This window comes from Balaenoptera musculus, chromosome 1 (genome assembly GCF_009873245.2).
Source record: "Balaenoptera musculus isolate JJ_BM4_2016_0621 chromosome 1, mBalMus1.pri.v3, whole genome shotgun sequence".
Taxonomy (NCBI): domain Eukaryota; kingdom Metazoa; phylum Chordata; class Mammalia; order Artiodactyla; family Balaenopteridae; genus Balaenoptera; species Balaenoptera musculus.
In genome coordinates, this window is record NC_045785.1 from 60,253,236 (window position 1) to 60,269,847 (window position 16,612).

The 16,612-nt window shown below is 34.9% G+C and overlaps 1 protein-coding gene across 1 annotated transcript in view; it reads left to right on the top strand.

Annotated features, from left to right (window-relative positions):
* LRRC7 (leucine rich repeat containing 7) overlaps window positions 1-16,612 on the top strand; it is a 505,876-nt gene that overhangs the window by 173,200 nt on the left and 316,064 nt on the right. The window contains exon 3 of the mRNA XM_036841498.1: window positions 11,794-11,996. Coding sequence (XP_036697393.1) covers window positions 11,794-11,996 — 203 coding nt within the window. The remainder of the gene's footprint in view (window positions 1-11,793; window positions 11,997-16,612) is intronic.

Genomic DNA, 16,612 nt, shown 5'->3' on the forward strand with positions numbered 1-16,612 from the left:
ACTTACAAAATTAATAAAGATAAGTATTTAAATACTCAGCATGTTTTAAATTCTTGTTTGAAATTATTCTTTTAATCTCATATGAGAGACTAACAATGAAAAAAATTCAGAATCATAACAAAATGTTTCAGTTTTAAAATGAGCCTCTGATTCTTCCATGTTAAGCTTTCATGAACTTTTCATTTAACAACTATTAAATCTATGAGTGCATTCTCACATGCCTTTAACTTCCTTGCAGAAAGCTTTTTAAATTAATTTTTCTTTTATTTTTAACTCTTCCTTCAGCCCAAGGGTGACCTCAAGCAGGCTTATATGTTTCATGAATCTCTTAAAATCTTTCCAATTATAAAGTAACTGCCTAGATTTATACCCAAAGAAACTAAATTGATTAAAAGGTTATCTCCAGAAGTCCTGTTTATTTTGTTGAGTTTCAAAATTGCAACATTTGCTCTAACTATCCTGAAGGCACAAGTACCATCATCACCAGAATTAATTAAAGTATTAATAAACAGAGATAATATCAGAAGATATCTGTACTTATGATTGAAGAATGAATATAAAGCAGAATGAAATGCCATTTAAAAAGGCTTTCTCTAAGTTGTTTATATCAGATTGAAAACATGGGTCTTTCATCATGTCTTGTGAAGGGCACCATATTGACATTGTGTCACATCACAAAAGGCAAGGATCCCTGAGCTGAGACAACTGCATGGAAAATGCTTTCTTACTGGCTCCTACTGAAACTCCTACTCAAGTCTTTGGAATAAAGTGTGGAGTAAAGTGTTTCACATAAGGTGAAATTTTTACAAAAATAAATATTAACCATCATATACCGTAATTTTTATTAAATAAAATATTTGATTAAACTACCTCTAAATGTACTATACATATCTCTGGCTTCTCAATAAATCATGCTGAATAATTGATCTTTTTCATAATAACTCGGCCATCATTAAGAACATAAATCATTACCTTATATCACAGAATAAAAATAACCCAAGAGATATTAAGGTATAAGACCATCATATGAGTAATTTATTCAAGGATGAGACAAGTGATTAGACTAAGGTTCCAACCAAACCTAAGATACTATTAATTAAATTGCCTATATCTGACTACTTCTCTTCTATTTTCTTATTCTGTACCTCTGTATAAACAAGTCTTCAGATATTATTCCAGAGACTCATTACTTTAGGTTACCACCTTTTGAAAGTTAGATCTTTGAGAGTACCCTAATACTTAGAAATTTGTTTCTTCATACTGCACATGGCTCAGGTTCACAACTTGCCTGAAAGCAAAATTCTTCAAGAAATATAACTGTAACATTTTATTATAGAATTAGAACTTTTTCCTGAACTTGGGGCGCTTTTAAGCTAAGCTTGAAGTTTGCTTTCTACTGTCCTCTACAGTCATGTTTGCATATGTAAGTAAGTCAGTAGATAAAAATTCTAGGAGGGGATGTATGGAGAAAGAAGGACAGGAGTATTAAAATATTGTTTTTCACCTATGTAAAAATAAGGAGAGATATTTTAGTAAGCTCGTAAATGCCACTACTCAGTACAAATCTTCTCTCGAGATTTTTTTTCAGATTGATTCTATAAGCCTTACGTTGATGTTCTTTAGAGTAGTTAGTGTTAAGATGACAATAATAATAGTAAGGAAGAGGAGGAAGACAAGGAAAGCAGCATTATTTATAGTCTGGAACAGTTAGAGAAGACTTTAAAAAGAAGAATTTGAGCTTCAATAAGTGATCCAAACTCAGATTCTGTGGATCTCTTTTCTACTGGAGCACACTATGACTAGTAAGCAAGGACTTAAATAAATTAAAGAGTAAAAAAAACATTCTATTTGTCATTCCCAGAAGTTCCTAAACACAAGCTTCTTTAACATCAGCGACTGTGATGTTTTAAGACCTGCGAACAAATTATAATAACCAATAAATAAAATTATTCAACATGATTTATAAAGATGTAATGGTATTACTGTAGATTGGCAGGATTGGTATAGATGAAGAAAGTGGATCAGGTACATTAAGTATTGGTTGTGGTTTAAGGTAGAGCACAGACTTGGAAGTACTAGATAAAACAGCTGAAAAGTAGATTAAAGACTGCTTGACTGTCAAGCTAAAGAATCTTGTAGACCAGCCTTTCCTAAAATGTGTGATTCAGAAGACTAATTCCTAATTATGGTGATAAACTATAACATTTTACATGTTTTAAATTTTAAGTGGTTTAGGAAACACTGGTTTGAACAAAAATAAGCATATTTCTTTGTCACAAAACCTCTCTGAGCCCTTAATTTGCTAATGCACAGTGCTTATTTCTTAGAAGAAATACGACCCAGGGACATGGACTGGGAAATACTGCTATTGAAAATGTAGACACAGTGAAGCTTTTAGAACTGGGGAATGGACATGCATTTTAGGGGATTAATCAAGCTACTTAATGTGTAAATATATAAAATGGATAAAACTCTAATATTTTCTTTTAAAGCAATTATTACAATGTACAAGTATGGATTTACTTGCTTACTTTTTTGTTCAATATTTATCTCCCTCACTATCCAGGAAATTTATTAGAGCAGGGAACGTAGCTCTTCTACTCACTGATTTTTCCCACCATATAACCCAGTACCCAGCACATAGTAGACACTTAATAAATATTTGCTGCATAAATGATTGTAAAGGAAAGATGTCTGGAAATAGTATACTTTCGTACTGTATTACTTTGGGCAGTACTACTAGGAGATGATATGGATCTGAACTAGATTGACTGAATGGTAAGGAAAGGAAAGGGAAGACATTGAATGTCTAATAGAGAAGGAAATAAAGGAGTAGTAAAAGATGACTCCAAGGGACAACATTAAGAGAATTAAAACACAACTAATCAAAGCAAGAAATCAAGAGGGAAAGCACAGTGTCTGGTACAGAGTAGGAACTTAGTAAATATTTTCATGTTCTCCTTTAGACAAGTTGAGTTTTATTTAAAGATAGGTGGCTCATTAAGCAGTTAGAAACTAAATCAGGGATGATGGTTTATATTAGGAATCATTCATAGAAAGAGACTTTCTGGAGTCAGTGGATGAAAATTCCTGGGAAATATGTGAGGAAGGAGAATGGAAGCATTGCTATTCTTAAAAGAACTCACTTGTCTAAAAGCAGAATTAGAAGTATTAAAAAAGCTTTTTCTTGGTACCAGACACCATGCTTTCCTTCTTGATTTCTTGTTTTGATTGCTGATGTGATAATATCAGCATTAAAGACCACTAATGTGTTTATCCTAATTACAGTCCATTGATCTTCGTGAAGACCAAACTGGTTTCCTTGTAATGATATCAAATCAAATTGTGGATAACAATTGCAGGCTTTCAGATATTGTAATGATAAGATGAAAACAAACCCATGAAATCTGAGTATTTTTGAAATGTGAATATTTCAACAATCAAAAAACAAACAAACCTCAGATGCTCCACTTGAAGTCCAAGAATCACCATGTATGTTGTCTTGATAAGGGAGTTTCAGAGACTACTTCAGGTTAGGTAATGGTTTTAAAGATGTTTCTTGAAGTAGGACATGGAGAGAGTTTGGCAGGTTTCCATATCTCTGTGGCACACTTAGTGAAGAAAAGGGTTTCTCAGTGAATAAATTAGAAACATTTGTCATTTGAAAAATGTAAGACTGTGCCAACTAATGAGGACAGCCAGAGTATTTATCACAAGAAATCTTGGAAAGATTGAACTTTCCCTTATCCCTTTAACTTTCCAGGGATGAAATATTAGGCAAGGGTAACACTGGCATACATGGGTCTAAAATCCTAGAGAATGCAGTGGTACTGGAAATCAGGTGTTTTGATACATATATTCTTATTGCTTGGGTCAACTACTGCAGGCATATTTCTCAAGTGCTTGAAATTCTCTTTGGTTTAAATTATGAATAGAGAAGGATCTGATGACTGTAGCAAGATGAGTCTTTTTGCTGTTTCACCTATGTTAGGCCATGTTAGCGAGCCCTGCTATTTAAATACATCTGACTCAGGGAGAGTGTTGAAAGGGAGACTGTTGACTGCATGCTGTGGTTATAGAAAAAGAAAAATCCCCTTTAGCTATTCAATTCAGATTTTAATATATATATATATATATATATATATATATATATATATATATATATATATATATATTATTCAAGAGAGAAGATAATCCATGCAGTGAGAATCCAAAAAAGATAATACTCTTATCTTTGATTTAAGGAATTTATTGGAAGGACTTTAACAGGAAGAGATGAATACTTGTTTTCCTCTTGCCTTTTTAAATCCCTTTGAAAAACTGAAAATCTAAGAATTCCTCTTTTGGATGTTTGCTAAGGATAGTAGTAAAACCGGAAATCTGGTCGCTTCTGAGTCAAAGTCCATACACTAGATGTGAAGCCGCATGCTTCTACGGTATACTGGGCAATGGTCATGTTTCAGAAGAAAGCAAAAGTTGCTTCTATATATCATGTATGAAACATTTATGTGCTTTCTTGTATGTTATGCTCTACTCATTCTACCCTACTGTATTTTCATACTTTTGGCATGCAAAAAAATGTTTAAACTCTTATCACCAGATAAGAGAACAATGTTATTTCCCTCACTGCTACCCCATCATTCTGTTTGCACCTATGAAGTAGTCTATGTGTAAATAACTATCAAGTGTGTGAGTGAGTGTGTGTGTGTGTGTGTGTATGTGTGTGTGGTATAGAACAACTAGTAAATTCATGTTTGATAAATTCTCATATGCTGATCTATGTGTATCACTGTAAATGTAATGCAGGGTCTGCTAATGGGAAAAATGATGACTTTGGGGTCAAGAAAAATGAGATCTAATCTCAATTCTACTAATTACTCTGTGTGTGACCTTATGCACATTACAGACTCACTAAACCTTAATTAGTTTATTATTGAAATACAGAAAATAATATATGAATGCTTATTTGTCATTAAAAAAAGGTGATAAATTGTAAATTGTTTTGAAATTTTGCAAGGACTATGCAAATAAAAGTCATTATAATCATCTTTAGTTACCATATTCATTTACTAATACAGTTAATGTTTTTAAAGTATCTACTCTGAACTAGATACTAAAGTTACTGGAAATATACAGTGTTTAAAGGCTAGACATGGTCCCTGTCCTCACAGAAGTTTGAATCTAGTGAACAAGATTGATTTGAATATGTAATTAAAATGTGATCAAAGGGTATGGCAGCATATAATTGAAACATATAGAGATGATGACATACAGAATTGGAACATATTGAATAAAGAGAGGCTACTTTCCCTTCTAATCTAAGTTTTTTTTAAAGAGCAAGGAAATGTACCCTGTGCAAAGGCAGCCCTATTTCTGAAGGCCCTAGTAGAAGAAAGATCATGTAGTCCTAGAAATGCAAAAGAAACCATGAATAAGAAGAACAAAGAAAACAATGAGAAGAGTGGTACCTGGCCAGGCTGCACAGAGAGCTGAGTGTGAGTGTGGAAGACAGCAGTCAGGCCAGAGGACCATATCATACTTTTAAGCCACAATAAAGACTTTAGACTTTGTCTGGAGGGCAGAGAGGAATCATTGAAGTATTTGAAGAAAGAAGGTGACATAATAATGTTTGTGTTTTTAAAGGTCACCCCAGGTTCACTGTGGTGGGAGAACAATAGAAAGAGAGAGACAGGTACATATGCAAGAGAAAATAGTTTGAACTATGTTGCTGGGCAGTTGAAATGAAGAAAAACAGACCTGAATCAGGATATGTTTAGGCTCTTGAAGGATTAGGACTTGGTGATTGTTGGATGTGGGAAGTGAGGGAATGAGAGGAGTCAAGAACATTGCCAAGCTTTCTATCTTGAGAAACTAGGTGAACTGTATTGCCATTCACTGAGACTGAGAGCACAGGAGGAGGAGGAGGAGGTTTGGGCAGAAGAGTAATTGCCAACACTTAGTGAATGCTTAAAACTTGAAGACACAATTCTATGAGCTTGGTATGTACTCTGTTATCTTAGAGATGACTAAACTGATAGAGGTTAAATATGTGCTGAGAGTCACACAGCCAAGGAGTTGGCTTCAGTGTCCAAGGTCTTGACTACGATGATGGGCTCCATACCTTTGAAGAGCATCATTTCAATTTTGAACATGTTATGTTTGAGATGCTCATAAAACACAAAGTTGAAATGATGAGGGAAATAAATCTGAGTAGAAATTTGAAAAACTTTATAGCCATCACTCATCAAAGTTAAATGAAAAGAGTTGGGAAAGGTGAGTGAGATTGTAAAGATTGAAAGGGAGAGAGCATACAATTGGAAGGGCAACAAGCCTAGCCAGGGAATAACTCGCTAATACTATAAATGTCAATATTTGCTAGAGAAGATGGATCTTCTTAAAAGATTGAAATTGAGGAACCGAAGTGGAAGGATAAATGTCAGAAGATTGTGAAGTCAGGGGAGCCAAAGGAAGAGAGTGTTTCTGAAAGAAAAATATAATTCTCTGTCCAATGCTCCTAATAGGTCAAGTAAGAAGGGATTAAAAGTATGAAGGGGATTAAAGGAAAACTTTCTTTTAAACATGGAAGTTAATCTCCCACCTTCCTTATTGATCTGTACTTACAACCAAAATTCCACTAAACTAAAAGAAATTCTAAGATGCATATACTCACAAAGAGAGAGAAAATTGAAGAGAAGACACCAGGAGATAAGAGATTTCAACAAATTTTAAGAAGACAGGGAAAGAAGATGTAGTTTATATTCACCTATATAAAGAGTACATTGTCAGTTACATTATAAAGCACCCACAAAGGGATGTAAAAATTGATTTGCTTCATAGTCTTCCTTAGAGTCTTGGAGACAACAGGTACCAGACAAAGAACTGAGGAGACTTAGTACTGAAAATAGAAAAATCGACTTAAATCCTTATTTACAAAACTGCATAGCTCTTCCCAGTGAATTTAAGGTCTTTCTTCATCGCCAAAGAATTCAGAGACGAAGTGATAGGTAAGAATCAGGTTTATTTAGATAGAAACACACTCCACAGACAGAGTGTGAGCCATCTTGGAAGGCAAGAGGCAAGAGGCCTCAAAATATGGCATGGTTAGTTTTTATGGGCTGCATATTTCATAGGCTAATGAGTGGGAGGATTATTCCAATTATTTTGGGGAAGGGGCAGAGATTTCCAGGAAATGGGCTACCACCCACTTTTTGGCCTTTTATAGTCACCCTTGGAACTGTCATGGCACCTGTGGGAGTGTCATTTAGCATGCTAATGTATTACAATGAGTGAATAATTATGCTCAAGGTCCACTGGAAGTTGAATCTTCAGCCATCTTGTATCTAGTTGGTTCTCACTAGTTTTCATCATGTACTATGGCTATGTCATTCTTTTAAAGGTTGTGCCCTGCCTCCTTCCCTCCTGTTTCATAGCTATGCCTCAGGCTGAAGATCAGAATATTCTTTGTCTTGCTGCCAATCGTCCTGCAGTGATACCTATTATGCATACAAAGCTTCCAATTAGTTCTTTAGAGAGTCACTCTTCAATATTGAAGGACAGCCAGGGATCACCAGATATCTGTGGAAGACCCCTATCATGAAAAATAAAGACCAAAAGAAACAAACAGAAAATGGAACTCAGAAGAAATGCAAGGAGCAGGGGGAAAAGGCAAAAAAAAAAAAAGTCTATAGCTAATATCTTCTTAGAGAAATGAAATGATATGGCACCCTGAAATATAATCATGATACTGTTAAAAAGGAGCATGCATTTAGGAAGCAATTTTTGAACAATAAAAATATGTTATCTAATAAAAGATAATACAGGAGATGTATTTAGAAGATGAAGTTGAGAAAATCTTCCAGAAAATAAAATAAAAAAACAAAGACATGGAAATTACAAGAGAAAAAGTAATTAAATTACTGGACATTTCCTACATTCAACTAATCAGGATTACAGGAAAAGAAAATAGAAACAATGAAGAGGAGGAGGAAATCATCAATTAAATAATAACAGAAAATTTAACATAATTTAACGATAAATGCTTCCAAAGTGAAAGGGCCCATCTAGTACCCAGTACAATGGATAAAAACACATCAAAGCACATTGTCATGAAATTTCAAAAGACTAAGAATAAAAGTTCTAAAATATTTTGGGAGAGGGGAAGGTGGGCGTAAAACAGGATTTTGAATAGTAATAGAGCTGGATTTCCTGACAACAACCTTAAAAGCTAGAAAATAATACTTTAAAAATGCCTTCGAATTTATAAAGAAAAGTATTTCTGACCTAGAAGTATATATCCAGCCAAACTTTCAATTGTTTGTGGGTGAAATGAAATCATGTTCGTATATGCAGAGGTCTCAAAAATGTTCTTACTGTAGATTCTTTCTCAGTAAGTTACTGGATGTTATATTTCACCATTGGATATCATAGTCCAATAAGTCTAGAAAGAAGAGACATGGGGTCCAGGAAATAGGAATAAAACAGAAGGAAATGTAAAATTCACAGAATGACGGTGAAGAGAAATTACAGGATCACACACACACACACACACACACACACACACATATATATATCAGGTCTAGAAAAGTAAAGTGACCACTCCAGACTGAAGCAGGAAGATATAATGCTCCTGAAAGATTATTCCAGGGGGAAATGTGATAGATTACACGTTTTTCACTATACCAAGAGAAGAGGAGATAGTCAGGAAATTGAATTAATGAAAGACACATAGACAAACCAAACAAAGGAAAAAAAATTTTTTTAAAGAAACAATAAGATGCAGAAGAAATAAAATGTGACTGAATTACAGTGACATTTATAGCTATAATAAAATAAGTACTATTAATTTAAAACAAAATTGCTATATATATTTTGGTTGGTTAGAAGTTTGTTGAGACTTTGTTAGAAGAAAGGTAAACTACCATGTTACATACTAGATATCTGCAAGGGAAAAATCATGGAGTAGCACTACAATCAAGTTACTTAGAAATTTCAGATGGAAAAAAAGTTGAAAGCTATAATGTGTAGGGAGCATAAATCAGGAATGGAAGGAGTTCTGATTGAGAGATAGTCCATGAATCAGATACCAAAGTCATCAGTGGGTTCTAGAGGTGGTAATGAATGATACGAGAAAGAGTAGAAAGATGTTACTACCAGGTAATGAGACCATCAGAGGAGCAGGACTTTTTTTAGGATGAGAGAAGATTAATAATTTTTAGAGAGCAAGGGAGGATATCAATTCCACTTTCCAACCTTGAAGTGTTTAAGGTATGAGAAAATCAGCATGCTCCACTTTTAAAGGCTATAAGTGAACCATGTTTTAGTTGAGACTATGAAGGGGAGGAAGCCTTCAGTGGAGAGAATCAATGAAGTTATTGATCATGACATAAGGCACAATTTCAGAGTTCAGTGGGATTGAAGAAAAGAAAAGTTGGGTCAGGGGGAAAGCTCAGCACATTGTAAGAATGAGACAAGGGACTGAAAAGATGACCAGAAGAGCCTACTGTTTTGATCAACAAAAGGGAAAGCAGTCCTAAGTGAATTAAATTGCAAAAGTCTTAGTGGACAGTGGACACTCTGGCCAAATGGTTTAGGTCCAGGCCTGGATGTTCTCTTTTTTCTCTTCATAATAAAAAATTTGCAATAGCAGCAACAGATGGGTATCAAGAAATAGCTACAAGGTTCAGCACAAAAGGGTGAGTGCAAGGAACTGGGCAAAAACAACATATGAACAATTGATTCCTCACCTGTGAGTCATAGAGACAGACAGGATACACACCTTGAGTCAGCTCGACGGCATCACAGCTGGGTAGTCAATGTGGCGACTAGTGATAAATTAAAAACCTAGGAATTTTTCAAGACTTCTCCCTCTCCCCACAGCACCCCTTCCACCTCTCATCTAATCCATTACCCACACTTTGGATTCTCCTTCCTAAATACCTTTCCAGTCTATCACTTCTCCCCATCCTCACTGCCACTATCATAGTCTGAGCCATCATCACTTACCTTTACAACTGCAATAACCTCAAAAAATATTTACTAGGTACCTAATATATGTCATATATTTATTAGATGCATTTACTGGCTGCTTGATACATGCTAGATCCCATGTAGAGACCAACCTACAATCAGGGCTTTCAAGGAAAGTCGAGTAAAATAAAAGTTACAAAACCTTGTGATTCAAGCTCCCAGAAATGAGAAGTGTAGGAGTTCAAGAGATAGAAAGTAATGGAGAGGAAAGACCATCTTCTTAATGTTTTTAGTTAAACCTTCTAAAGATTACCATGTTCTTATAACCTTCTATAAGAGCTGACTCATGAACCTGTCCCAAAATATAATTTTATTAATTTCATAAGTAAAAGAAGGAATAAAAATGGCTTTGGGCTGAACTCTCAACATCTCTTAAGCATACTGTATTCATTTGCCTCCAAATTTGATTTAATCTAAGCCATTGCAAAACAAAATGCTATATTATTTTTGTGAACTATTACTACTTTCTCTTTCGGCAATAGGTTTATGCTGATAAGTAAAAACAAATCAATGAATAAAATGCAAGTTTCAAATTGATGCTCATTCAGTACTATTTCTGCAGATGGCAAACTGTGTGCTGTTATTGTGAATTCAAAGATGAATAAGACAAGATCCTCTCCTTCAAGAACTCACCCAGTACACAAGGAAATAGTACACATAATTAGGAAGCAATATGATTAGTGCCCTGGGAGCTCAGAGGAAGACGCTATTCATTTATCCTGGGGAGACATTCACAGAGATAGTGACATTTTAGTTAGAATGAGCAATTTTTCAAGCAAATTATCAGTATATGTTGGTGGTTGGGGAGAGAGTCCCAAATGTATCCATCTATTCATTCATGAACTGATTTGTTCATTTTACGTTTGTTATTGAATATCTACTATATGTCAAGAACGGATACAAATGTAAAAATGAACAAAACACAGTTTCTACCCTCAATAGCCTTGCAGTCTAGGGAAAGAATAACATGAAAAACAGTAACTTTAATAAAGTGTCATAGATGCCATGATACCAATTTTGTGCAAGATTTCATGGCATTTGGTCATTTTAACCTAGAGAAAGACATGCCAGGATGTCACAGAAATTTCTGCCATGATTTTTTTCTCCCATTAAAATAAAAGGATTCATAGACACAGATTCTTATTCTGAAGTGAATAACCAATACAACTGTAGCTCCAACAGGAGCTTTGTTCAATTCATCTCTCTATCCCCAGTACCTAGTTCAATGTTTGGAGCATATTAGTTATTTAATAAATAATTATTGATTAATGGAACAAATTTGAGTCAAAAAGAGGATATCATAAACCTTATGGGTAAAACTTGACTATTTCACAGAAATGAGAGAAATGTGTTTTTTTCCAACAAATTCTGGAGGTTTCTGTTCTGCACTGCAATTTGTATAAAATTTTAAAAAAATCATATTATAGTTCCATGTTTCAAGTGTGAGTGTAAGCATTGCACTAAGTCAGGATTGTATTCTGGCCCAGTTCTGGCATTCCCAAACTGTGTGATGATGGGATTCTGACCCTTTCTGAATCCATTTCTTTATTTGTTAAATGGGAATAAAAACATGTCTTTACATACCTTGGAGAGCTGTTTAAGGATTAAATGATCTACTGCATGTGCATGTCTTATGTAAACTTTTTAAAGGCATTATATAATTATAAAATATACAACATAAGTAAATTTCTAAGCTTTAAATATTATAAGAATGCCTTCCAAAGGCAGGTGGTTAAGCAGGTGTTTTTTTTTAATGTTTTTCTCTAGTGCAGTGCCTGGAGATGACCACCAAGCGGAAAATCATCGGCCGTCTGGTGCCGTGCCGATGTTTCCGAGGTGAAGAAGAAATCATCTCAGTTTTAGATTACTCCCACTGCAGCCTTCAGCAGGTGCCAAAGGAGGTCTTTAACTTTGAACGGACATTAGAGGAACTTTACCTAGATGCCAATCAAATTGAAGAGCTACCAAAGGTAATTTTTGACAACCTAAAATATGTACTTCAAATGAGTATTTCATAACTCCAGAGACTTGGCATAATGATAACGCTAACTACAGCCTTCTATCTAGGTAATTGACAAATCATTCAAATTAATATAACTTTTCCCAATATTCTCATTACCTTTTAATGCGACTCCATTTGTAACTTCATGTAATATGCCAATAACCAACTGAGCTCCATTGAAATCATCATTTTATGTAATATGCCTTTTTATTTTAACTTAAGATGATCTCCAAGAAAATAACAGGTTGGTGGGTTGAGATCAATAGCTTATGTTTAGAAAAGAAAGGGAAAAGATGGTACTCTCTATTCCAGAACTGAAAATTTGTATGTTGTATGTTAAGGTGACATTGTTTTAAAGCCTTGAATTATATAAGTCTAAGAAATGCTTTTACATACACACACACACACACACACACACACAGACAAAGAGTCAAGTATACTATTATAAAAAACATCCTGTTATTTCTAGAATTTGAAATCTTTGGTTATTACAAACATCACTGAATTTATATGGCATACAACTTATAAATATAGTGTAGCTAAAATTTTTTAACTAATGTCAAACTTTACACACACATACACACACACTGCCATTATGACGTTGTGCTATGCAAAGAAAATGTCTCCTATGACCAGAAAACATTGTAGAGATTAGCTAAAGCGGACTAAGGCCACACAGCAGAAGGTTCAAAATCTAAATCATTGGATCCTATTGTTCACCTAAATAAGTGACTCAGATTAAGTAGCTGGAATGGCATTCACCCGTGAGGACCTTAATGGCTGAGAGGGGAAAAATGTCATGCAATACATTTCCATTGCTTACGCTAAAAAAAAAATGCATGTTAAATATCCAAGAACCAGAAAAAAAAACTCCCATCATAAAAACTAACTTAATATCAAAAGCAGAGTAAAATGTTCTGATCAAAAGGATTTTTGAATAATTGTTTTCATTTAGGAGGATGGATTACGGAGTTTATATAACACTTCAGAGATAGGAACTATTTAATGTGTACTTCAAAACCAATATCCTTCATTTTTGACAACCTATGTGTATAGTGTCATCTTGAATCTTTGCCCAGGAGGGCTGAGTCAGGCCTAAAATAATTTTGGCCATATGGATTAACATCCAGATTGCACATAAGTGGAGGCTGGACTGAAATGGGCTGTGTCTTCCACCAGGCTATGAACTACCTGAGGGTAGAGGGAAAGATCTTATTCATCTTAGATGAATCTTTCATTCTTATTCATCTTTGCCTCCCTGTACAGGAGGATACATGGTGACTTTCACATAATGGATACTCGATCTATGTGTTGTCGCTGCTAGATGAAACAATGCAGAGAACTTCATGTACTATAGGACTTGATTAGTAAGACTGTATAAGGTTAAGCAATTCATAAATGTGGCATTTAGCTCTAATTTAAGAAATTAAGCACAAAGTTTTGGTTTTTTTTAGGTCAGGTCGATCTAGAATTGCCAGATGAAATAAAGGACGTCCAGTAGAGTTTAAATTTTAAACTAAAAAAAAAAACCAGGCCATTTTTCAGTATAATTCTATCCCAAATATTACATTGGATATACTTATACTAAAACACAAAACAGTTTGTTATTTCTTTGAAATTACAATTTAACTGGGCATTTTATATTTTTATTTACTAAATCTGGCAGCCCTAAGGCAATCCAGCAATTTAAAATCGTTTTCTAGACGCATGCAACAGAGTCTGTAAGACAAATAGTAAAAACATGGTTAATTAATCGAGTACATACTCATTTAATATCTACTCTGCTACACAGTATTTGAAGCTTTAGGGGGGTTATAATAGAAGTAAATCTCAACCCTTGCTCTCAAGGATCTGACAACCTAATCAGAGAAAACTGAAGCGTTAGAGGTGAATACACAATAAAGTATAATCAGAGCCAAAGAACCAAATCCTGTGGTAGAGCTTATGTATAGAGAAGAGTTCCACTCTTGGAGGGGATGGGGAAGGGCCTGACCAAAAAGCACAGATGCAAAAACCAAGATGGAATATACGTAGAGGGGGAGGAGAGGAGCAGCAAAGCTGTGAAGAGTCTGCAGCTGCATGTGCAAGTGGGCGAGTGCTGATATATGTAGGTAAAGTAGGGAGAGCAGAGGGAACCCATATTATGAAAGGTCTTGAGAGTCACACAGCATTGTTTGACTTGATGCATCAGGCAGAAAATGCCATTGGAGAGTTTTACATATCAAGTCAGTCACTAGGGGCTTAATGAAGAGAGCTTGGATTAACAATAAATAAAAATAATACAAGTGAACCAAGGATTTAATAACACTTTTGCAATGTATTAGAATTCAGGAGAAATAGTTATCTTTTTTTTTTTTTTTTTTTTTTTTAAATTATTTTATTTTATTTTTTTTTTTTAATTTATGGTTGTGTTGGGTCTTCGTTTCTGTGCGAGGGCTTTCTCTAGTTGCGGCAAGTGGGGGCCACTCTTCATCGCGGTGCGCAGACCTCTCACTATGGCAGCCTCTCTTGTTGCGGAGCACAGGCTCCAGATGCGCAGGCTCAGTAACTGTGGCTCACGGGCCTAGTTGCTCCGTGGCATGTGGGATCTTCCCAGACCAGGGCTCGAACCCGTGTCCCCTGCATTGGCAGGCAGATTCTCAACCACTGCACCACCAGGGAAGCCCAGTTATCTTTTGTTATTGGTATGTTTTATGTATTTCAAAGACCTTTCACATAATCTCTCAAGGTTTCTTTGACTCCCAAGGTTCAATATTATTAGTTTCCTAAAACAGCCCTGTAAGTTCCTTTCTTCTAAAGTATCTGATCTTGAGATATGATCTAAATTATCTGACTTTGAGATTTGATTATAATAATACATGGATATATTTGTGCATTATTAGAAAAATAGGTAAATTAAGAAACAAAAGGACTGACATATCAATTAGGGCTCATTATGTGTGTTTCAAGTAATACAAAACCCAATCCAAACTGATTTAAACAAGAAATAGGCTTGATTGGCTCACATAAATGGAAAACGCATCTCAGAACAAGCTCCAGACTTGGTATGTTTCTATTTGCTTTGTGTGGGATCAGCTTTATTCTGAGGCTGGCTTTCTCTCATGCGGCAGAATGGCTAGAACTGTTCTAGTGTTCACGTCCACAGCATTCCAAATTAGAAATTTTGGCTTCTGAAAACTCTTTCTTTTTCTGAGAAGGACAAGAAGTGTCTCCCCCAGAATTCTTCAGTTAACTTGTCCTTAGGTCTCATTGACCTTAATTGTGTCACATGTTCATTGTTGATCCAGTCCATTTGCTATGGGATCCACTATGTCAAGAAAAGTGAGATTACTCTGATAGGGTTAAACAATGATGGGCCACCTCTGTGGAGTTGTGGTTACTGGCAGCAACACAAGGAAATGAGGTGGAAGAACTGTTGGAGAGATTACCACAATGTACACTACAAACAAAATGCTATAAAATCGCTGTTTTACGAGGAAAAGTTCCTCTTAATCAAAGTTTGTAAGGACTTGTAGGCAAAGTATTGAGCCCTTAGGGGACTGAAACCTTTCAAAGTTAGATTAAATAAAGTATTTTTTGTCTGCCATCTTATTTTACTGTTTTCTTGGTATTATTTTGACATTATTACCATTGTGATTTCAGATTTATTGAGTAATGAGATAACCATTTGTATTCTTGCTATTACATTACGGCAAGAATTACCTTTTATACATTTAAAAAATTATTTTTGTTCAGATATTTTATCCTGAGAATGTTCTAGCTGGCCAAGAGTCTGTACTCTACATTCTTATAAAGCAGGTAGATAACAGAGTCAAGGTTAATGGCATTAGGAAAAGAATGTCAAGAGTGTGTCAGAAAAGATGCAAAAAATAGATATGAAAGAACAGGTAGTGTTTTGATTAGGAATAGTTCAATCTGTGTTCCTTAATTTTTTGTAGTAAAAGGTAAAAATACAAAATAACATGCCTTTCACACAGTGATAGAAATCCACACAGCTTATAATTTAGTACTGCTTTGCTTGTTATTTGGAACTGGAAACTAAAATTATAGACAGAGTAAGAGATGATCACAGATGTATATTATATATGAAGTAATAGAGTGGAAAGACAAATGTGAAAAAAAAGAGCAATAAAGAGAAAACCTACAGAGAAACTTCTTGAAACTGAAGAGGAACTTTAAAAAAGATTAAAGAAATAATTTTGGTAAAGTCAATATGTGACCAAAATTGAAAGACACAGAGTGAAATTGGTAGAAGAGGTTAATTTATCCATGTATAAAAGAGGACGGGACTAAATCTGCAGTACTGTACTTACAAAGTTTTCCCCATATAAACTATCCAGAAGTATTTTAGAGATTAAGAACTTAGGCTTTGGACTCAAACAAACCTGGGATTAGATCCTAGCACTGCTAATTGGTTGGGAAAGTATTTTATTTTCTGAAAGCCTCAGTTTCTTCAGAAACTGGGAGAAACTGTTTAGCTGGGAAAATAATATCATCAACTCCTGGGATTAGACAGATAGATAGATAGATAGATAAATACATAGGTAGATACATAGGAGGGTAGGGTACTTGGTGTGATAATGT